The sequence below is a fragment of the Pieris napi genome, chromosome 18 (assembly GCF_905475465.1).
Source record: "Pieris napi chromosome 18, ilPieNapi1.2, whole genome shotgun sequence".
NCBI lineage: Eukaryota > Metazoa > Arthropoda > Insecta > Lepidoptera > Pieridae > Pieris > Pieris napi.
In genome coordinates, this window is record NC_062251.1 from 3385122 (window position 1) to 3410682 (window position 25561).

The window sequence follows — 25561 nt, forward strand, 5'->3', positions numbered from 1 at the left end:
CTTTATTCACGGAGTAGAGCGAGAAAGCCGACTAATGGTGCTTTTCGTTGCACTATTACTCTTAATAGGGAAAATACTCTGTAGTAGTAGCAGTTAAAATATTATTTGAAATCTCTTTTTCCAGATATCCTGGATCAAAATAATGATGAACACAATTACGTGAGTTAACTTTATTATATTTTATATAATTTCTTAGAAACTAAATTATTTTAAATTTCGTCTAATCTTTATGCAAATGGCTTAGCATTAGAGTCTAGCTAATGAAAGAAGATAACGAAAAAGCGCGGCAAATTCAAAAAAATTTAGTATGGTATCCCTAAAAGTTTGACATATTTTATGGATACAGACTCAGACTAACACGCCTATCCGATCACGCTATACCAATGTGAGACGCAGTATGCGTTCTGTCCCGCTCTAACGCGTATTGGCGTCTTCGTCATACGTCATCGTGTGTTAGGTTTATTTCGTTTCGGAATTTCTTGATTCGGTCGCCGCGCTCAAAGCCAGCGATAAAATCTATGCAATAGCTTAAAAAACAATAAAACAGTGTGTAAGGTAAAAATAAAATTATTACAGTTTGTAGTACTATAAAATAATAAAAAAATATATGTAAAATTAGATCAGCAACCAATTTTATTTTGTCAAGACTCTATGATTGTCCTATGGAGCAGTACCAGCATGTTTCCAAGCATTCTCACCTAGAATCTCTAATTTGTAATATGCTTGTTTACAAAGTGTACTTTTAATAAAAATTAAAAGTGTGTGCATACAAAATACTCGTCAGTAGTGAAACTTGTAAATTAATTATTGATTAATTAAGCTATCCAAATCACATAATTTAATTTTGCCAGTATTTCCTTATAACGTAATGATACTAAGGCTAATTAAAAATCAGAACTAAAATTAGTTGTTGTTATGTATGTAAGGAAAACATAATATATTTTCCTATACAAACTCTTGTCTATATTGTATTTTATATAAACTCTTTTGTAATGTTGTCTTTGCCGTCTGATCGACGATGTTTAATTTATGTCACTTGACATATAATATGTAAGATATTTTAATTTTTTTCATTATATTATTTTACTTTATAAAACCTAGAATATACAAAAAAGGTCTTGGTTCTGTGCCCTTATAAAAATACAAAACCAACAAAAAAATGGTTATTTAGTTACTTAAAAAAATAATAATGATATTGATATGTATTAAAACACCGTCGGTGTTTCTTCGACAAAAACGCTGCACATCTTCGTGACGTTCCGTAAAAATTTAACCCTCATGCGAAAAAAGAAGGAAAAAAAGAAGAAAGTAGAAGAAGTTAAAAAAGAAGAAAAAGAAGAAAGAAAAAGAAGAAGTTTCACTTCAAAAATAAATTTTCGTTCATTTAGTTTTATTACGACACAAGGTATTTTATTGTAACATTTAACACAGTACCAGGTACAGTACAGTTGCTTTTGTCCAAATTCTAAAACATAGATTTTTTAGGTTATTACTCGGCATATTGCTCTACACTTCTGTTAATGGTCTGGACAGCTCTGGCGGTTGGCTGAATAGTTTTTCTAACATGGGTCCTGGCTCCGAAGCAGTGAACAAGCCTGATTTGAGTCCTACAGAAGGTATTTTTCATCTTATCTATACTAATATTATAAAGAGGAAAGATTTGATTTTTTGTTTGTTTGAAATGAATAGGCTCCGAAACTACTTGACCGATTTCCTATTGGTATCGATTCCGATATCTATTCCCTTGACTATTTCCGAGTGACATAGGCTATGTTTCATTTTCAAAAATATTAGGGATGCTTACTAAAACTTGAATAATCTAACCCAAGGTGTAAAAAAATAAACAAAAAACTTCCTTCAATCGTGTGCGCTGCGAAAACTATTAATGATAGAACAAAATGATGTGTTACAATATTTCAGGACACATCACTATCTATAAAAAATGTCACAACAGCATGTCTCTATCTTTTATAGTTACGTCACAATAAGCGTCCTTTTATTGATTTTTTTAAATTAAAATACCACCGCTAGAAATGGCTCTTTATTCGTACCTAGGTATTGATCCTTATCAAAATAAATACCAACGTTTCACATAAGCTACAATTTAATGGCATAACCACCAAAAATGCATGGTGGATTGGTGTTCTCCTGCCGTTTCTCTTTAATAGTTTACTACTATGTAATATAACAAAAAATCTTAGCCACAGCAACGCTTGGCCGAGTCTACTAGTTAATAGTAATACACATAAGGATGGGTTTGATACTGATTCCGGATTGGTTGGTATAAAATGATCAATGTTCACTGAAACCGGCGCAAGTCTGTGAAACCTTCAAAAACAAAGTTCTTATACATAATAATAATTAATTAATTGCAAGAATATGGTACAAAAATGTGTAAGGTGGTACAACCGTAAGTTGGCATATTCTAACACACAATGGCGCGCAAATTTGTCTTTAGAGGAATTTAACATTTTACATTATTAGTCAAAGTCAATTCTTATATTATTTGTATCGTACGTATCATACTTTATTATATTTATGTCAACTACAGTGTCTCACGCAAATAATCATTTATTGAATAGTAATTTTTTTCCAAAAGTAAAACACCAAGTCGCTTTTTAAAGACTCTAGTCGGAAGATCTTTTAATTATTTTGGTAATTTATTGTAAACCTTAATTGCTATACAAAAGGTGTTTTTCCTAAACAGTTCCCGATTGATTTTTGGTACAGCCAATTTCTCCCCATATAATTAATAATATGTAAATAAGACTTTTTTCACTATCTAATGTAGGATTAGTATTGTCTTTTATTGACATAACTTTTAGACATAGAAAAACACTTTTTTAGAGGACACCGTGAGCCATTTCTGCCAAAACCCTCCATCTTTTAGTCGATACCAACTCCGGGGAAATAAATACAGATAACACAACTTTTTCTACAGCTGTGATACTTTTTGACATTCAACAACTTTTGTCTTCAGTCACCACGCTGTAAAGCTCGCGAAACGTCGGTTAAATTTAAAATTACGTAAAATAGCTGTAAATTTATAATAAAACATAACTTCAAATCCGTTAAAAGAATGTAGAATTATATACTTTTCTTTAATTTGGTAAAAACTAATAATAATGAAGGTTTGAAATTCGATAACATGGGTTGCTCGATAGACGATAAATATGGCACAGAGCGCCCCACGCTTTTTCACAATAATACCAGTATTTTTTGTTCATTACCATTTTCAGCCTAAATTAGGAATTATTTACATTATTCTTAATTAATATTTATTAAAATTTATTTTCCGTTTTTTAGTTTAGTTTTCTATATAAAGCGTGTGTTCTAGTTTTTTTAAACTATTATTTGTTTTTTATTTCTTTAGCAAATTTTGTTTTTTTTTCATTTTTTTTCGGATTATTGCATAGTCATCGATCTTTGACAGGTGCGCAAAGTTTGAATTAAATCTGTCCGTTAAAAGTGGGTCAAAATCGAGTCCGAAGGAGTCGGTTACATACATGTACATACATATATACATACAGGTGAAGCTAATATAAAGCGTATAAAAAGCGATAGAAGCATAAATTCATAAGATTTAACGTGGGAGAAAATGAGATAGGAAGCATGAGATAGCCTAGTAGATTATAATTCACGGTTACATTTTCAGTTCGCAGCCGTTCATGTTTGACGCCCATGGGCGAAGTTGGTGAATGCGTATCATATTACAGCTGTTATGATGCGCCCCAGAATATATATGACAAAGGGTACTAATGTAGTTTCTTACTTAACATTTAATATAAGTAAATATAATAATATACAATGAAATAAATAACTAACCTTTACATAAACTAAAATATATTATTAAAAGGAGTCCCTTTAGGCAAGGTTCCGAAGATACTAGCAGCGTTCCCCCTTTGAATAGCTAGACTAATTCTTTGTCCGAGGTAGCTGCCAGATCTTCGGTCTCCTGTGATGTCGACTAACCTTTTTGAAATTTCTTTAAAAAGCCTTAAAGCGCTAGGACCCCACGGGCCAAGGGTCTCCACACCGAATGGGACAAAATCATATTCTGAGCCTAGACCCCTGTATTTGCATTCTTCAGTTTTTTCAGCCGCTTCACAAGCCGCACCAGCTCTGTATTTGGTTCCATGTAGATGGGAAGGGATAGTGTATAATGTATATGTATTACATACGATATTTTTATTTCCAGAAGCACACTCGGATGTTCGCACTATCTTGATGTCTGCTGTGTAAACGCGCCAACTGGTGAAGACGATTTAGACATTTAAGACTTACGCTATTTAAATAAAATATTTTAGATCTCTCAACAATAGTTAATTAATTCTATAATTACACTAGCTGACCCGGCAACCGTCGTTTTGCCATGTATATTATTTCTAGGACACCTTTTTTTAGTTCAATAACTAAACTATCTACTATAGTAAAATTGGGGATGATGGTAGAGGGGTGACAATTTAGGGTCGTATGTTTTTTTTGAATACTGTATCATAAAAAATGAAAACAAATAGTTTTGTCTAAATCAAAATTTAGGGGTGGGACCACCCTTAACATTTAGGGGCATGAATAGATGTTGTCCGATTCTCAGACTTACTGAATATGCATAAAAAGTTTCATAAGAATCGGTCGAGCAGTTTCGGGGGAGTATGGGAACGAACATTGTGACACGAGAATTTTATATATTAGATTTACAGCCAGTTCTTAACGCCGAGAACGAACGAAAAGAACTGGCAATCAACTTCCCCCTCTTTAAAGCGCCACTTTGGTATACAAGATGCGCATAAGTTTATAATAATTATGATGAGACAGCGATATATAGTGTATTAAGAGTGAACGGGATACATAATGTTCTGTGGTATGAAATGAACAATGCCGTAGCATCTTCCGTGGGCAACTTTCATTCTGTTAATTTTGTGTCACGGTGTGCGCGCGTCGTAAAATTTCACTCTCATCAATTTTTCATAACGCGCCTAAGGGCCGATTTACATTATCTTAGTGTTTTGGAGAGTATTTTAGTACAACTTTAAGGCAAGTTCTTTAGTGCTTTAGTGCGTTGCGAGTGAACGTTTACATTTCTTCCAGTAGAGTATCATTACTGCGCGGTGCGCCACAATGAACGCGCAACGACGTCGGCAAATACGCTCTATTCTACGCAAAATACTAACTGTAGTTATGGAACAAATAGAAGACGAGATTTTATTCGAAATAAATAAACTAAATATAAATAATAAATAAAATAGCTTCTTTTAGGGCAGTGTATGCCTAATGCCTAGCCTGTTTGTTTTTGTATAAATTAATGTTTTTAACGTTCCACAAACATTCGTGAACAACATATTCTGACACAAATCTGACAGTTGTGTCTTCCAACCATTTAGCCATCTTTAAAAATCAAAAAACACGCACGTGTTTCACGGCACTTATGCACTCTCCTAAAGATTTTACTAAATTACGTGTTTACACACAACGAGGGAAGATCTCGGGGGGTGCGCGGGCGCGGGAGGGGTATCACTTGAAACAAAAATAAAAAGCGATTCTATTTTGATTCAACTTGAAAGTCAAGTAGAACCGTAACCTAAAGCAAGTAGCGTTTACATGTTTCAACTAAAGTACTATCCTAAAGCACTCTGCTAAACACTAAGATAATGTAAATCGGCCTTTAAGAAATATAACTTCAAAAAAATACCGACATATTTTTCGGTTACGCGTCAAACTTCACAAACAACTAATCTTACAACTAATCAATAAACTTGATCCGAAATCGCAGGACGCAGAATCAAGTTGTCAAACTGTGCTGTACAGTATGAACTAAAATTATTTAATACCAAGTACAAATTGCCTGATCGATACAATTTAATGGCATAACCACCAAAAAAGCATGGTGGTCCCCATGACTGGTGTTCTCCTACCGTATCCCTTGAACAGTTTGCTACTATGTATTATAAAAACCTTAGCCACAGCAACGCTTGGCCGGTCTGCTAGTAGTAGATAATTTTTCGAAAAATAAGGTCATAAAAAAGTTTCACTTACGTGTGTACACTAGTACACGTAGACAATTTTGTTAATAGTTACGTTTAAGTTACGTTAACTTGTGAATCAAAACCATCCAGGGCTCCACCCAAACGCATACAAAAAAAACATTCAAATCCGTCCAGCCGTTGAAGAGGAGTTATATATATATATATAATGTAAGCTTTCCTGTCTTTTTAGTTAGATCAAACTGCACACGGTGTGCTAATTTGATTAACATCGGTTAAGTAGTTTAGAAGTTCATCGCGGACAAAAAACTTAACAAATTAAGATAGGAAAATATACATAGAATACTCCACTGATTTAAAGTTGTGTTTGGATCGCAAAATGTCAGGGTTGGAAATTCCTTATTAGATTATTTGTTGACCTTGACTTTAGTTTGAACATGTTTTACTCAGTATACAGTTTGACTTCACACAGTGCAGCGGTCAATCAAGCTATGAGGTCAGTGTTTATCAATTTACGGTCACATTTTTCCTTGTAGAAAAACCCGTTATACCGCAATAGTTTGTAAATATATCCTTAACATTTAAATTGTATTAAAATATTAACTATTTAACTGCCAGATAAAAACCGGAATCAGATTTGAGTTAACTTCTTGTTGTGTTCTTGTCTTGCAAAGCACGCAAATCAAAATTAATTTATTAATGATAAAGTAAATAATTACTGTGCATAGCTTTGATCTGAGTAATACCAATTTTGTTAATAAATAAACGAATATACATATAAAACTATTGACACCACATGCTTTTTAACGTTTCAAACACACCCACAGAAACACAAAATAAAAAAATGTAAGCGTGTACTAGGTGTACACACGTAAGAAGTGAAACTTCTTTATGACCTTATTTTTCGAAAAATGATCTACTGTATGCAACTTTACAGAAATTGGTTAAATAAATTAGATAAAGTTTAACAAAAGGCTTTTATTATCATAGACATGAATACAAATACAATTATTTCATTTTAACTTATTACTGTACTACTATGTAGTACTAAGATTATTACAGAATTTCATTAATTGTAATAGAATTATTAGTATTACTATCATTGTTATCGTTATTATATATTTTTGTTACTAATGGCTTCGAATCTCTTCGGATCAACCGTGGTAGGGACAAGAAAAAGATGGCGCGTAACCTGCTACAAAATTTCTCCCATACGTCGATAAAGAAAAATGGAAAAATGTGACGCGTAACGAAAAAATGTTACACTAATTTTTTTTCCAACCCCGATAAAGAAGTTTCAGAAGTTTTTGTACAAAAAATTATTAAAGAATATGGTGCATTTTAAGTGTGTAATGTCTGTTTTGTGGTTGTAACAGGCCCTGGCTCAGCATTATGCTATGTAGCAGACGTGCTCCTCAGACGCAAAAAGAGAAAAATAAATTTAGAATCTCCGTGGTTCTCGTCAAAACATAGTTTGTTTAAAGTTACATAGACGCTAATTTGTAATGTGAGGAAACATTGACTTTTGAAAATACTTTAAGATAAATCACTCTTAAAACTGCAGAACAAAAGTAAAAAAACGTCAAAAGTCAAAATCATTTATTCATATAGGTAACTATACAGGGTGGCCAAAAAGTCGTGGATCAAACGCAAATAGGGGATTGATGAGTTCATCAGCGGCAAAAAATTGTTCTACGGGAGGTCTCTAAGGTCAACCCACGCAGAATTATGATTTATTTTGGTTTTTATGTGAAAATTGACTTTTTTTTACTAATTCTTCTTAAAATTCGAAAATATCTACATCCTGTATCTTTTTCATAATATCCACTAGATTGGTACTGATGAGTTCCTGCGTTAGACATACTATTTATAGTTGTTTATTGCGTGAATTGAAGATAATATTAAGTTATACGATAAAAAAATTATTCAAATCAAAACTTTTTGTTTATTTCGGACCCCACTGTGAAAAAAACCTACTCTACCGAAAAGTGACCCTGTATTACAAGTTTTGGCGCATTTAATATGGATTCTGAAAAGGTATTACACATGGCCATGAGTTGCTCTAATATCTTTCTAGGACGAAAAAACAACAACGATTCGGACTTATGATAGATTATTTACCTACCTGTGACCAGTACTGTGTGAATCGGACTAGATTCAAAAAATTGGACAGATGGCTGGAGGTTTACGTAGGAATTTGATTAGACGGAGCAGATTAAGTATTATGGTCAGAGTCAGGAATTTTGAGCATATTTTATTGTAAAATATTTTGTTTCCTACAAATAACCATTGAGAAATAATTGTTTTAATACAATTATTATTTCACAATCGTTGTTTGTAATTCTTCCTAGAAAGATATTAGAGTGAATCATGGCCACGTGTAATACCTTTTCAGAATCCCTATTAAATGCGCCAAAACTTGTAGTACAGGGACACTTTTCGGTGGAGTAATTTTTTTTCACAGTGGGGTCCAAAGTAAAGAAAAATTTATGATTTGAAAATTTTTTATATCGTATCACTTAATATTATCTTGAATACACTCAATAAACAACTATAAATAGTATGTCTAACGCAAGAACTCATCAGTACCAATCTAGTGGATATTATGAAAAAGATACAGGATGTAGATATTTTCGAATTTTAACAAGAATTAGTAAAAAAAAGTCAATTTTCACATAAAAACCAAAATAAATCATAACTCTGCAGGGGTTGACCTTAGAGACCTCCCGTAGAACAATATTTTGCCGCTGATGACCTTATCTATCCCCTATTTGCGTTTGATCCACGACTTTTTGGCCACCCTGTATATATGGATGACTATTTTGACGTTCATAATGTACACTTATGCACGTCAAAATAGTCGTTTAATAGCCTATCTCAATCCATAATCCACTGTGATAGTAATCTTAATCCAAATGTAGTAAAAAGTGTGCCAATAACCAATCGACGGATTGTAATAGCCATCTGTTGATACAAGCTATCCATGGGAGGTCCTATCAGTGTCTGTGAATAGACCTTTGTATGAAAATGACAGTTGACGAAAGCTCGATTTCAACAGTTAATTATTGTAACAAATTTTAACTTACACCAGTTTTTTAAATAATCAAAAAAAACTGTTTGTGATGTTTTAAACGTACACATGTATATTTTAATGTTATTTGTATGGTTTTATTTACTTTATTTGGTTTACATTGATTATCAAATATTAGTGAAAACTCGGTAAAATGGAACGACAAAAAGCATTTTATCCGTCTCCAAAAATAGATTGTCTTTGTAGGGCTTGGTTATTGGGATGCAGATAGGAGATCGATCGACTGTCACGGTCTGATTATTGGGTTTGGGCGTTAGTGTTCTATAACATTTTGACACTATGTTCATGTGTCCGAGATACCGCACTTGCACTTATATTCACTACACTAGGTTTATTAACTCAAAAGGTTCAGTTCTCTTTAGGCGTCTTATTCCTGTTGTGTCAAGAAGTTGGATTGCTTCAGCATTCATGGCTATGTAGCCTGTTTAAGTTTAACTTTAAACACAAATTTCTCGGTAACCCGCGGGGTTAGGGGAGGGGAGAGGTAGCGTTCGGTAGGTGACGATTGCGGATTATTTTATCGCTATGTTACAGTCTCGCACCGCGAGTTTGGGATTATAGATATTATAAAAACGACTTTAAACTTTCAATATCGATGTTATATTCGAAAGTTATGAACAAATAATTGCATTCCGAATATTTTTATCATCTGACTGAAAGAATAGTAATTTTGATAAAGAAACTTTTTTAAGCTATTGTATAGATTTTATCGCGAGCTTTGAGCGAACGTCAGATTGTTTTTAATCTGAGATTGTCTATTGTTTATTGGGTTCGGGCGTTAGTCGCCAAGTTTTTTATTATACAATGTTTGTAAGGAGCTGCAACCATTACACCGTGTTCCACATGACATCTTAAGTAATAAATAATAATAAAAAAAAGTGTGTGTGTACAAAGTACACATGTCAGAAGTGAAACTTCAGTGGCAAACTAATCTTGAAGTGTTGTTCATATTTATACAAATCTAAAAGTTTAGATTTCCGATACTTAGAGGGACGGAAAAAGGAAGATATGTTAGGAATTTAATGAATTTAATTGTCATTAAAATATTAAGTGTCGAATAATAAATAATAAATAACAAACAACAAATAATAAATAATAAATAATGTGACGGTAAATTTTTTTCCAACGCCGATAAAGAAGTTTGACTTCAAAAAGGAACATGGCGCGTAACCGAAAAACGTGACGCGTAACGAAAAAATGTTACACTAAATTTTTTTCCAACCCCGATAAAGAAGTTTCACTTCAATAAAAAAACAAAGATTTATAGAGCCCATGTTCTTTTCTTTTCAGGTACATACTGTTTATTTTCCTCTTTCCCCTGATTTACTGCAATTCAATAGACGATGATTCGACAAATAAATGGTTAACAGAATATCATATGAATAGCGCGAAAACAAATAAAAATAGGCGTAGCGGACCTGACTTGACACCAAGTAGGAGACTTGATTTGTCACCTAAGCGGGAATCGAAGCCGTTAGTTCGAAAGCCACCCAACCTTCAACCGAGTGAGAGTAAGTAATAAAAAAATGGGTGCATGTACTTATGTACGCGCGTAAGAAGTTATACTTCTTTGGCATTATTAAAAATAGTTTTTGATTGCATGCAAATAATTAATTACAATTAAATAATCAAAGACTGGAAAAGGAGTCATTATAGTCACTAAAGTTTATATTTGAAAAATTAAATAAATAAATATTTATTATTATTCTCTTTCATTCTGTTAATTTTGTGTCAAAATTTCACTCTCATCAATTTTTCATAACGCGCCTAAAGAAGTATAACTTCAAAAATCGGTAAGCCGTATTTGTTTAGTTTATATTTATTTTTGACAATACAAAAACTAATGAACAGTGTTGTTCTAAAAGCGACTCTCATCCCTGAGATTGCAGGTTCGATCCCTGTGCACCAAAGGACTATGTGCACATTTAATATTCGCACGAACAGTGAAGGAAAACATCGTGAGAATACCTTTACTTAGTGCCAAAAAAACGACTTGGTGTGTCAGGCACAGGAGGTTACTTGACTATTAGTTTGACAAATGATTTGAAATACATAAAGAAATCTGAGGCCCAGACCTAAAAGGCAGCAACACTAATTTATTTTATTTATTTAACGAGTTTGAAGGGAATAATGCTCAATGTTAGGTTAAGGGGCATCTTTTTGGGATTTGCTATAAGGGTCATGCAAAAAGTTGTCAAAAGAAATAGGTAGTAGTAGAAATAGTAATAGAAAGTAAACATTCGGGCTACCAATACCATTTATGTAAGCTTTTTAACACCTCCGACGACGACTAGGAGGGGATTTATCTGGAAAACATTTAATAAAAAAAAATAAAAAAATAAGTTTATTTGAAAACCAAATTAATAATAAATTCGCGTTTATGTCCGTAAAAAAATAATTGTGATGTGCTCGCATTTACCAAATACAAGACAAAAAAAAAAAATTTTAAACATTTCACCGGTATGATTATTAGATAAATTCTTTACCAATCGAAAGTATAGCCCATAGAATATGCAAACGTTAGGTTGTTTTTAATCAATTAATTATTTATATGTATATTTTTTATGTGACACTAAAGTATATATATATATCTTTAGTAAAAAAGAAAGTTATAGTGATACATATATAATACTACCCTGATTAAAAATATTGATTGAAAAAAATTTACTACATGCAAATTATAAAAAAAAATTTTTTTTTTAATATTAATTAAACATACTCTGGACTGAAATTTGCTAGGCAACCCATATGGATTATATTTATTGACATATTAAATTAAATATAAAATACGTTTCATTAAATAAGCATCCGGCAGGTCTCCTTCTAGCTGCCACTTTGCCTTGTATGATTAGTTGAAGGAGCTCATATTTTTTGGAGTTACGTAAAACGTGTCCGAAATACTCAAGTTTCCTTTTCTTAACATAAGCACTTCTTTGTTCTTCTGCATTCTGTCCAGCACGGTTGTATTTCGTATGCGGTCTATCCAAGATAAGCAGTCTTTAAGCAGTCGATAAACCCAGATCTCAAACGCTTCCAGTTACCTAGGAACCTTACTACCTTAGCTGCCTTGCGATTCTGTAACATACTTTTAAAACTCAGACAGCGGTTTTCACAGCGGCGGTCGCGCTCAAATCAGTCGTAAAGCCATTTTACGATTTGGCATTCTGATAAACATTAAAAGAGAGAAAGAAAAAGCTCGAAAAGTGAGTTACAGAATCGCAAAGCAGTATATTCTCATGCTCTCTGAGCCATAAATCGTATTCTTTCAGAAGTGGGCAGAACTTGTGTGACTAAAAACAATGCCAATGGAGAATGTGTGTCGTATTATCTGTGTGATGAAAACAGCATTATAGTAGACGATGGAGCTGATCTTCTTGATTTGAGGTGAGTCAATTTTGCGAGCGTGCTAAATAATCCAATTTTTGAATCACTATTATATTATATACACAAAAAGGGGCCGTTCTAGCATTACGTCGTATCAGCAAACGTACCTAAGCTAAGCCTTGCGATTCTGTAACTCACTTTTCGAACTCACACAGCGGTTTTCACAGCGGCGGTCGCGCTCAAATCAGTCGTGCAGCAGTTATTTTACGATTTGGAATTCTGATAAGGAGGTAGCTTGTGACTGCTTCACGACTGATTTGAGCGCGACCGCCGCTGTGCGAGTTCGAAAAGTAAGTTACAGAATCGCAAGGCTGTTCCTCGACTGATCTCAAATAATAGTACTCATATAAAAGTTTGAATTTTTGTAGGAATCCTCGAAAATACATTTCGTTTTCAAGCATAGACAATGTGTAGGTAATATGTGTAAAAAATATATAAAAATACCATATAAAAATATTTTTAATTTGATTTCCAGAGACGGCAGTAGAAGCTGCAGTCAATATTTAGAAGTTTGCTGTGAACTCAGTAATATACAAGACAGTGGCGAGAACACAGGCTCCTTAGAGATTTCTGACGAAGATACTTTCGAAAATGCTCCTATGATACCAAACCCAGGGACTCCAAACATACAAACTCCACAGTTAAACCGCCCAATTTCCCAACGTCCCTTAGCAATGCCCACCAATCCTTTAGCTAAACCATCCATCTTATCCAGTCCTGATGCAAATGAGAGTAAAAGTAAGTACATATTTTTTTATGGCTCTGGTTCGAGTTGTGCATTAGCCAGCGTCAAGTATAGGATTTTTTATAATTCGTGCTTGTCTTTAGAAATTCGACCGTGTCCTCCATGTACGGTTTAAGCACTCGCCCGGTACCGCACAACCCTCCCAAAGGCCGAAAACAAATTTAAGTTAAATTAAAACTTGCCCTCGAACCGGGAATCGAACCCGGTACCCCTCACCTACCTGCCACTTAAAGACCGCTAGGCTATGAGGCCCCTCGAAAATTACCTTTTAACTCTTAAAACTCCCCATAACTATTCAACACGTAGTAATTTAAAAAACGAATTTCTAATATGGGAAAAAATATTAGACTATCTTATTCCAAATTTAATAAACGCACTACTAAGCTGCACTTCTTACTAATATTACAAGAAACAATATTAAATTAAAATTAAAAAAATATTACATAAATCAAACAATTATAATCATCTTCATTTAATTCTTATTCGAATATAGGAATACATCCTGTATTCGAATGAGAATTCTCGTCAAGAACAGCCTTGCGATTCTGTAACTCACTTTTCGAACTCTCACAGCGGTTTTCACAGCGGCGGTCGCGCTCAAATCAGTCGTAAAGCAGTAATTTTACGATTTGGCATTCTGATAAGGAGGGAGCTAGTAGTTTATTGTTTTGAGTTACAGAATCGCAAGGCAGGTTTCTTGCTATCTGTGGACCGTCAATGTTTCAATTAGTTTCTGACGTTTTTCGTACAATTTTAATGGTTATAATGTTATAGTGTATATTTTGAAGACAACAGATTAATAACACATTCAGCAAGGTAGACTGTTCTCACCTCTGGGGCTTAGCTCCCCACTACCAGCTCCTACCACGTATACAATGGTGTTGCGTAGAGATGTGGGGTCTCTCTGCATCTTCTACCGAGAGTGTGCAGAAGAGAGTTTGGATAAATATCTGCATCTATCTAGTTCTATTATATCTAATATATTTTATATTTATTGGCAATCAGCTAAATCTGATTTTTTTTTTAAAGTAAAAAAGTTTGTTTTCACACAGTATCAAGATCTGAATGTGGCTGGAGCTATATAGAAAAAAGCCCATACAAACCGAACAATATCGCTTTTCGACCCACCAACATTACCAGTGCATTTTATGGCGAATATCCATTCGTGGTCGCTGTTATGTTGTAAGTATTATTATTTAAAGTCACTGCGGAGAGTTTTTGACTTTGACTTTGACTTTCGTATTATCTTTTCATGTATTTTTTTGTCTAATAAAATAATCCGGCTCGAAGGACCAAAATGTACGGTTTGTGGGTCATCCGTGTGCTTTAAATAAAAGAGGATTTTAGTTTTACTCTGTATTAACCACTCGCGTATAACAATAGGAAATAAGCGTACTAATGAAATGTTAATTGCTATGAAATGAATGTATGTAATGTAACAGATGAAGAGAGAGCCTACTTCTGGCTATACTCTCGAGGTGTAACATCGACGATTTAGAACAAGTGTGTGTGTATCAGCTAAGACGCACGATTGGAGTTTACTCCCTACGAACGATAATTATGATATATTTCGAATAGAAAAAAATAGAAATGGATCGTAATAATAATAATTATAAAATATTATATAAATATAAAATATATTTAATCAATTAATTAAAAATAATAAACAAAGATGGCAATAATGTTTTATGGCTGTCGACCATATTTTAATACTAAAGGTGGTAAGAATATATGTTTTTATAATATAAATGTTTGTAGTAGTAATAAAACGTACCTACATCATCTATGCCCAAATAGGATTTTCTTTCTGTGACCAAAGTTACCTTGATAGTAAGAGAAGAATAAGAATGAACAATCTTTTTAGTTTTAATTTCACTGACCATTACTATTGACAAAACTCTATGGAACGCTAGACAATCTACTTTTATTTTTTACACCTGTCAACACTGACAATGTTGTAACGTGGCTGTCAAAACGTGAATTCAAAATAGAAAAGTCTGTGTAATGTATTCCATCTCATTCTTTTACACGTTCAATCCTACAGATATATATGTTTGTCTCTTTCTACATAACGCCTCAACTTTTCGTGTTACACATAACGCCTCAACTTTTCGTGTTACACTTGATTTTACTCCTCATAAAATTTCCGTACCGGGCCTTATAACTCAAATCGTTTCTTAAGGAGTAAACTCTATATGTTTGTCTCTTTCTACATAACGCCTCAACTTTTCGTGTTACACTTGATTTTACTCCTCATAAAATTTCCGTACCGGGCCTTATAACTCAAATCGTTTCTTAAGAAGTAAACTCCAAAAAAGGCCACGCTTATAAAACTAAGAAAGCCCCTTAGAGTCAGTTGTCAGAACAGACCCTTTCACTGTCTACATACGTTTGAATTGCTTTGGTTTGATCCATTCTTTCCGCCTCAGTAATTGTTCATCTTATGTATCTAGTTATGCACTTCTTGCACTCACCCTATTTAATCTTTTTTACAGTGGTTACCTGGAAGAGATGACTTGAATGCGATAAGTCCGCCAGTTTCCCTTCTTTTGTTCTATTTCTTTCAATTATTTTAATTGCACTGTATTTCTGTATTGCTGCAACGAAGTGTAAACATTTAATAATAAATAAATACTACTTAGCAACCGGAAGTAGATGGCAAATTGTACTCACACGAATCTTTTTAAAAATCAAATCAAATGAAAATCATTTATTTCTTTAGGTAACACACATCTCGATACCTCCCACGTGAGTTGTTGCATATCCAAAACTGCAAATTTACAGTAGAGCGTTTCAAACTCAAATTCAAAATATCTTTATTCAAGTGGGTAACCAAGTACACTTTTGAATTGTCAAGTTAAATTAATTGTAAATTTACATTTACTACCAGTTCGCAAGTCAAGGGCGTAGAATGGGTAAGAAGAACTGACAAGAAACTTTCCGCCACTCTTTTTAATCGCCAAGTATTGTCATATGTAATACCACAAGAGCTTCAAAATTATCGGGTATTTCCTGATAGGTTCGTTGCAAACAATTAATATAGTTGTCATGACGACTATATTTGTTTGCAGGGAACCTTGAGGGAAATACCAGATAATTTTGAAGCTCGAGTGGTATTCGGGGGATTATTTTTCCGACCCAAATGTCGGCCAATAGAATTGCACCATGAGACGAAATGTACAGTTAACAAATAAGAATTTCATAATGAATAAAACAACTACTTAATACTTTTCTTGAAGCAACGACCAGAGAAAATTTTCACAAAAAATTTTCAGTATAATACCATGTAGGTTGTACCACGTGACGTCGAATGGTGCAATTCTATTGGCCGATATTTGGGTCGGAAAAATAATCAGCAAAAAAAAATATTGGTTGTTTGTAAAGTAGGTTTACGATCGAGATGTTTACGTGATAACGTCTTATTGGTGATATAAGTTTTTGGGAAGTAAGGAATTAATGAAGATAACAATTTTTACAAATTTTAAATTACATCTATCGTTTTATTCACACTTTTGATGATAAATTTCGGGTGTAAAATGACAAGTTTACTTATTCGACTATGATATACATTTTTCTTCATACATTCACGGAATGACTGGCAGCGCTCGAGATGAGACGGGAGATCGGTCCGTCTCTCTCTCGTTATACCTGCGATCGCGCTCGTGAGGTTTTGGTGTGACACAAGTTTCTGAACATGTCACCCGACTAAAACGATTTTAAAGACGTTATCACGTCAAAAGCAAAATAGCATTTTTGTGGCATACAACAACTTACGTGGGAGGTATGGATATATTGCTAGGAATTTTTTTAATTAATTTCCTATTTATTGTTTCAATCAATATAAATTGACCTTATTTACAGGAGAGGCGATAGTGACGTTTGGTCGTCAAAATATTACATCGGCGGCGGCGCTTTAATACACCATAGAGTCGTTTTAACAACCGCTCATGGTATTGATAAGCTAGAAGCCGATCAGGTAAGTTTCCTAAAGTTAGTAAGCAAGTGCGTTTTCCAATTACAAAGCATAATGCGACTCAGTGCCGCACAATGCCGCATTATGCTGAAGCTTAATTGGAACTTGTATTAGTTTTCAAATGCATCAGCAGAGTGCGCTAAATCAGTGTTGAAAAAAAAATGTTCTGAATAGAGTTAGCAACCTCATTAATGTATAAATATTGTGGTAAACAATAATAATTGGTTGAAAACTATTTACGTTTATTTTAATTAATTTGGATTTTGATCATTTCATTAACATTTTTTTACTGAAATTAGAGAAAACCTTTAAAGAATATAAGGTTTTAACAAGCTAAATTAACAGTAAAATATTTAGTTTCATGTAAGAAGTTTACATCATTTACGTTTTGAGTAATTTTTTTACATGATTTCTAAAAAAATTATATACTTTTTCAAAACGATTGCAATGTTTACAAAAGTATAATCCTGTAAAATAAATTTGTTTACAGATCCGAATTTTAAAACGAAATTGTATTCATATTTTAAATGTGGAATATAAAAGAGTAACTATTTATACCTTCATCCACGAAAAACGAACGAAACGAAAGCTTAAAGAAAAACACTGGTCAATTTTCTGTCACGTGCTCAATGTGCGAAGCGTTGCTGTAGTTGGAACATTCAACGTTGAGCATTATAAAGTCAAAGTCAAAGTCAAATCGTTTATTTCAATTAGACCATCTAAAATGGCACTTTTGAACGTCAAAAAAAAAATATATAAAGATGATTCTAGTTGCCCCTTCCAAAAGGTAGTTTCGTGTGGAGAAGAATGGGCAAGAAACTCCACACTTACTCTTTTAAAATAGGTTTACAATATTTTGTTACATTTGTTAAATAATTATATGTGAAGACAATGTACTCTTAGAATAAACTACTATACTAAAAAAGTTAGTATACATGTTCCTCACATATTTACAAATATCGAAACCGTAGAATATTAACATTAAAGAGTAATAAAAATATTAAAAAAAAACACAACAAAACAGTGTGTGAGATACAAAAAAAAATAATAATAATAATAATTACATTTGTAGCATTAAAGCAAAAAATCAGCAACCAATTTGATTTTGTCCAGGCTATAGAGCCAATCATAGGATTGTCCTATGGAGCAGGACCAGCATGTTTCCAAGCATTCTTATCTTGAATATAATCATCTAATTTGTAATATGCTTGTTTACAAAGTGTACTTTTAATAAAACATTTAAATTTTCGTTCATTTAGTTTTAAAATGTCACAAATTATGCCGCATAATGCGCTCTAGTGCTGTAATTGGAAAACGCACCTTGTAAGAGAATGTAAAAAGGCGGTACGACGGCGCGTTCTGTAATGCCTACAACGCACTAGCGGCTGGCCGCAATGCGGTGTGCCGCTGCGGCGGTCCGCACATCGATTATTATATGAAACCGCACGATAACAACGCACTGACTTGCGGTCAACCGTCAACCGCTCCGGTTGATCTGGAGCTCCGGCGAGCCGCACCGGTTGAATGATGCGGCGCGCCGCGTCCCCTCCACGCACTCGGCGCGGTTAGCCGTCCTACCTACGTCATCACATATAATTATTTAACAAATGTAAACAAAATATTGTAAACCTATTTTAAAAGAGTAAAAAATAAAAAAATAAAATATGTTTATTATGGATCATAAGATACATGTATCACTTATTCCACGTCATTAAATTTGAATTTGTAATATTTCAAGAAGCACTGACGAGTGACGATTGCGGCAGACCGCAATAGGACCGCAATAGGGACGGTTAGCCGGAATACGGCAGGCCGCTACGGCGGACCGTATATACCGCGGCCCGCCGCAGCGGCACACCGCATTGCGGCCAGCCGCTAGTGCGTTGTAGGCCTAAGCTGTACTAAGTTTTTGTGAGAAAAATTAATAAAGATTATTATTATTATTTTCAGTTGAAATGCCGCGCTGGGGAGTATGACGTCCAAACAGTGAAAGAGCAATATCCCCACCAAGAGAGGAATGTCAATAAAGTTATTATACACGAAAACTACTACAGAAGTATGTATTAAAATGTTATTTATTTTTTAGTTGATAGTGGTGAGGTGGGAACATAAATATTGTTTTTCTGTCCACCAGTGCCTCAAACCATTTACAACTTATTTACTAGGACGAATTATATTAATTATATATATAAAAATGAAACCCATTTTCCGTTGTCACGATATAACATGAAAACGGCTTGACCGATTTGTCTGATTCTTTTTTTATAATATTCCTTGAAGTACGAGGATGGTTCTTACGGAGAGAAAAATTAAATAAATTGAGTGAAAAAGTTTAAAAACAACACTTTTCTATATTCCCATACAAAATATTCGTAATAATACTCAAAAGTCAATTTGAACTTCAATACCATATCATGAAATTCAAGTGTTAGTGGAGGGGTTCCGGGAAGGTAAATTTTTATTTTTTGACATAATGTATTTGTTGTCTTATCAACTTTCTTTTTTTTTATGTTACTAGCTAGACCGGTGTCCCGAATAGCAGAATAAGTATTTAAAAAAAATAAAGAATCGACTGTTAGGCGGTACAATGTTCGCCAGGCCAGCTAGTATAATATAAAAATAATACATTTTGTGCAATGAGACAATTCATTACCAACGTCAATATATGGGGCATTTACCACCCGACTCCAAAGAGAACTAAATCGAAATCGTATAGTGCTTTTTATATCAATACTAGCTGATCCGGCAAACGTCGTTTTGCCATGTATATCATTTATAATAAAAAAATAGGGGTTGATCGTAGAGGGGTGAAAATTAGGGGTTGTATGTATTTTTTAATACTGTATCATAAAAAAAATGTATCTAAAAATTAAAAAAAATTAGGGGTTAACATTTAGGGGGATGAAAAATAGATGTTGTCCGTTTCTAAGACATACCCAATATGCACACAAAATTTCATGAGAATCGGTCAAGCCGTTTCGGAGGATTTTAACCACAAACACCGCGACACGAGAATTTTATATATTAGACTAATTTAATTTTTTATGTATGTTTGTAATGTTTTCACACAAAACCTACCATATCGATTTTAAAAATTCTTTCACCATTAGAAAGCTGCATCTTCACTGACTGACATAAGATAATATATTACTTGTTCAAAAAAAGTAAAAACCGTCTACGCCCTTGATTTGAGAACTGGCAATGTAAAATGAGAACCATTATTGTAAATTTATTTTTTGACGTTCATAAGTGTACATTGTGTTACATACCTACATGAATAAATGATTTTTGACTTTTTTAATAGCTATTATTTATCGGCATTGATAACGGATATTTATTTATTTCCTGGGCCCACTATCTTTTCTATACAATCCTCCCATCTTCTTATCTCCCGTTCGTTTCCCACTTCGTGGATACCACTCTTCTTTTTTTGCGTCTTTTCTCTTATCATATGACTATCCATCTCCACTTAAGTTTTCGTGGAGTATACGTCTTTAAATTTTGTTTTCACTTTAATATTCATTGGTTTGGATTGACGGCTCATTGGTCTAGTGGTTAGTACCCCTGACTGCGAATCCATCGGTCCCGGGTTCGATCCCCGGCTGAGACAAACATTAATGTGATGAGCATTTGGTGTTGTACTTAGGTCTTGGGTGTTTAAATATGTATTTATATGTCTATCTATCTATAATATGTATGTATATCCGTTGCCTAGTACCCATAACACAAGCTTCACCAGCTTAGCATGGGACTAGGTCAATTGGTGTGATGTGTCCAATCATATTATTATTATTATATATTTTGTACTAAATTATTGATTCTTATTTCCAGCTTCTGTATACAACGACATTGCTCTATTGTTTTTGGAGACGGAGTTCACAGCAGCTGCAAATATTGGTATAGCCTGCCTGGCATCCGTCTTTCCCCCAGGAGAGGATTGCTACTCTATGGGTTGGGGCCGAGAGGCGCCGATCGAACGGCGGGGTTATTTCGTTGAGTTGCTGAAAAAGGTAATATAAGTCTATACTAATATACTAATACCAGTAGACTCGGCCAAGCGTTGCTGTGGCTAAGATTTTTGTTATATTATATAGTAGTAAACTATTCAAGAGAAAAGGCAGGAGAACACCAATTCACCATGCTTTTTTGGTTATGCCATTAAATTGTAGCTTATGTGAAACGTTGGTATTTATTTTAATAAGGATCAATACCTAGGTACGAATAAAGAGCCTTTTCTAGCGGTGGTATTTTAATAAAAAAAATCAATAAAAGGACGCTTATTGTGACGTAATAAAATATAGAGACATGCTGTCGCGACAATTTTTATAGATAGTGATGGGTCCTAAAAAATTGTAATACATCATTTTGTTCCATCATTAAAATTATTTCACCGTTGGCAAGCTACACTATTCATGAGTGACATAGGCTATGTTTCATTATTCAAAAAAATTAGGGATGCTAACAAAACTTGAATAATCTAACCCATGGTGTAAAAAAATAAACAAAAAACTTCTTTCAATCGCGTGCGCTGCGAAAACTATTAATGATAGAACAAAATGATGTATTACAATTTTTCACATCACTATCTATAAAATATGTCGCGACAGCATGTCTCTATATTTTATTACGTCACAATAAGCGTCCTTTTATTGATTTTTTTTATTAAAATACCACCGCTAGAAAAGGCTCTTTATTCGTACCTAGGTATTGATCCTTATCAAAATAAATACCAACGTTTCACATAAGCTACAATTTAATGGCATAACCACCAAAAAAGCATTATGGATTGGTGTTCTTCTACCTTTTCTCTTGAATAGTTTACTACTATGTAATATAACAAAAATCTTAGCCACAGCAACGCTTGGCCGAGTCTACTAGTTACAAATAAAGGCATACCGCTGAGCAAACGGAAAATAAGGCTCAAATATGAGTCTTTCCTCCCACTTCGATTTTATTCTCTTTGGAGTAGAGAATCTTGGGCCGTGAGTTACAAGTGCTAATTAAAGATTTTAGTTGGCGCCTGGTAGAGTACCGGAGACTCCAGAGCGGATGCTTTCCTCGCTCACAAACTTTTAAAATTGTTTTACTTTTCTATTTATCATTTTTTTATTACTATTACTATGTAGGTTAGTAATGTTACCAAGATTTTTTTTTTAAAGACAATTCACACCAATTGACCTAGTCCCATGCTAAGCTGGTGAAGCTTGTGTTATGGGTACTAGGCAACGGACATACATACATATTATAGTTAGATAGACATATAAATACATATTTAAACACCCAAGACTTAAGCACAACACCAAATGCTCATCACGATGTTCGTCTCAGCCGGGGATCGATCCCGGGACCCATGGATTCGCAGTCATTCGCATTCGCTTGTTTGTACTAACCACTAGACCAATGAGTCGTCAAAGATCACTACACATTGAACATACTAGAGGTACTAGGCATTATTTAAAACGAATGTACACGAATACGACAGTCCTTAATTAAAGGATTGTGAAAATTCTTTTCACACCAAGTTTGTGTCGATTCATTCGAGTTTTGACAAACACTAAATATTTATAATTGAAGTGAAACTTCTTTAGAATCGTTGTGATTTCAAACCGGATGCAACGGAAAAAGCGACAGTAAAAAGAGACAGACACATAAATTAATAGGATTTGGCGTGGGAGAGACTGAGAAAGCGACAGTAAAAAGAGACAGACACATAAATTAATAGGATTTGGCGTGGGAGAGAGTGAGATAGGAGGCATTAAGGCAGTGTATAAACTTTAAATTAGTGTGTATTTGATCATTTTCTGAAATAAAAAAAAACATATGTGCAAAAAATTAAATAAGTAAGTCAAGTAAGTAGTTCAATTATAAAATTAGATGAAATTTATCAATTTTATTACATAATATGATTAATTATAGAAACTTTTTGAAGTGAAAACTTCTTACTACCTTAATTTTCTTAATTTAAAGTTTACTTAATTTAAAGTTTATACACTGTATAATGCTTCCTATCTCATTTTCTCCCACGTTGGATCGTGTGAATTTATTTCAAACTTTTATTATTTTAGTTTTTACCAAATAAAGATTGATATTAAAGTTATAAATTAAAATTTAACATTAAAATATGTTTTTTTTAAAGAAAAGATCCTACATTTAGATAGCGAAAAAGTCTAATTTACATATTTTAATTATAAAAACTTTGTTTTTGAAGGTTTCACTTGTACCACGTGTGAATTGGACACATGATTGTTTTTTTTTATTTTACAATTAGCCATGCAAATAAGTATTTATAATGTCAAAATATCATTAATCAAAATGTTATTTATAATATTGATTTGCCAAACTGTTTTAAGTTATTAAAAATATATTTTAATTACTTATTAAAACTCATTACTATATTTTATTTATAATATATATTCAGGTCCCACTACCTCTTGTAAGCGCAGAAAAATGTCAAAATATGCTTCGGACGAATTCTCGTCTAGGTCCATACTTTGAACTCCACAACTCGCTGACTTGCGCCGGCGGTGAAAGTATGATTGACACCTGCGCAGGCGACGGTGGCTCCCCACTTGTTTGTGCTGTTAAAGTAAGTACATTTTAACCGTTTTGGTTATACAAAGCAAGGAACCTCTTGGGTAATTTTAGTTATATCTTATATCTAATATATAAAATTCTCATGTCGGGGTGTTGGTGGTTAAACTCCTTCGAAACGGCTAGACCGATTCTCATGAAATTTTGTGTGCATATGGGGTATGTCTGAGAATCGGACAATATCTATTTTTCATCCCCCTAAATGTTAAGGGTAGTCCACCCCTAATTTTTTTTTTTAAATTTTAGATAAAAATATATTTTTTATTTATTTATTAATTGCATTAAAAAATAAATACAACCCCTAATTTTCACCCCTCTACGATCAACCCCTTTTTTATGCATGTTCAGTAAGTCTGAGAATCGGCTACTATCTATCTTTCAAACCCCTAAATTTTAATTTTTTGGATAAAATTTTTGTTTTTTATTTTTTCATGATACAACATACAAAAATACATACAACCCTTAATTTCCATCTACCCTCTACGATCAACACCTATTTTTATTTCTTAGTTAAGAACTCATAACTTGAACTCTGAATTTATATAGAGGAAATCACAGAAAAGCCTAAAAAGTTTTCATTCCGGAAAAACCGAACAGTCTCTTGGGTAGCATAGCAAAATGTTCCAAGTTGGTATGTACTAAAAAGGTAGGCTAGGCATAAAGGAGTTAGTTATCTTAATAATATATTTAAATTACGTGTCACGTTGTTTGTCCGCGATGTCCTAAACTACCGAACCGATATCAATCAAATTTGCACACCGTGTGTAGTTTGATCCAACTTAAAAGATAGGAGCTTACATCTCAATTTATACCCGCAATATTATTTTCTTGCAAAATATTTGTTTATTATTTGATAGTCACAATTCTAACAGATGGCGCTGGGTTGAAAGTACCAACGTTTCACATAAGCTACAATTTAATGGCATAACCACCAAAAAAGCATGGTGGTCCCCATGGCTGGTGTTCTCCTACCGTTTCCCTTGAATAGTTTGCTACTATGTAATATAACAAAAACCTTAGCCACAGCAAAGCTTGGCCGTTCTGCTAGTATCAATTTTGTATCTGGAATCTGTTATAATTATTTTTATATAAATTTTCTAATATTTTACAGACCAGTGGTATTGAAAAACGATATGTGGTGACCGGGCTGGTGGCCTACGGGCTCGGGTGTGGCCACATAGGTATACCTGGACTCTACGTGAACATCCCACACTTGTACAGCTGGGTGACAAAGCAATTCGATCGAGAACACGTTGAGAAGAAGTTTGTTTTATAAAAAAAAAGGTTGCATGTACGCGCGTAAGAAGTTATACTTCTTTGGCTTTCTTCATTTTTTTTAATATAATTAATAATTAATATTTAACGTAAACAATTTAATAATATTTAATATTTAGTATATTATTCAATTATTAAATAATATTAATAACTTGGTATGTTTCATAACCTTTTAACTAAGTAACAATAGGTCTTTGTGAAAAAACATTGCTAAATTTCTTTGAAAAAATAATTAAAACTCCTTTATTTGTTTAAAAGGTAAATGACAAATGTCATCATGTCAATCATTATGGTCATTGAAAGTTTGCGATCTTCGAACTTCACGCATATTCTATTTCTTTTTACTTGTAGATTGTCTTATTCCCAACTCGCTCGCGCACGCTATAATCACACTGACAACTTTGTGTCACGGTGCGCGCGCAATCGTAAAATTTCACTCTCATCAAATTTTCATAACGCGCCTAAAGAAGTATAACTTCAATAAATTAGTCTGACTCGTTTTCATTTAATGGCTGGCATTT

The 25561-nt window shown here is 33.5% G+C and overlaps 1 protein-coding gene across 2 annotated transcripts; it reads left to right on the forward strand.

The window, feature by feature from the left end:
* The first annotated feature begins 130 nt into the window (after positions 1-130).
* LOC125058296 (phenoloxidase-activating factor 2-like) lies at positions 131-25549 on the forward strand. Of its 2 annotated transcripts, none has more exons than XM_047662351.1 (11): positions 131-159; positions 10363-10583; positions 12342-12456; positions 12932-13194; positions 14254-14383; positions 17063-17177; positions 19125-19230; positions 21006-21184; positions 23593-23760; positions 24877-25043; positions 25520-25549. In XM_047662351.1, exons 1-10 carry the CDS (start codon positions 143-145, stop codon positions 25039-25041), a joined length of 1479 nt encoding a protein of 492 aa, XP_047518307.1. In that variant the 5' UTR covers positions 131-142; the 3' UTR covers positions 25042-25043; positions 25520-25549. The 2 variants fall into 2 exon arrangements, with proteins under 2 accessions (XP_047518307.1, XP_047518306.1); XM_047662350.1 differs by lacking the exon at positions 131-159 and adding an exon at positions 6350-6477.
* Positions 25550-25561: the final 12 nt, after the last annotated feature.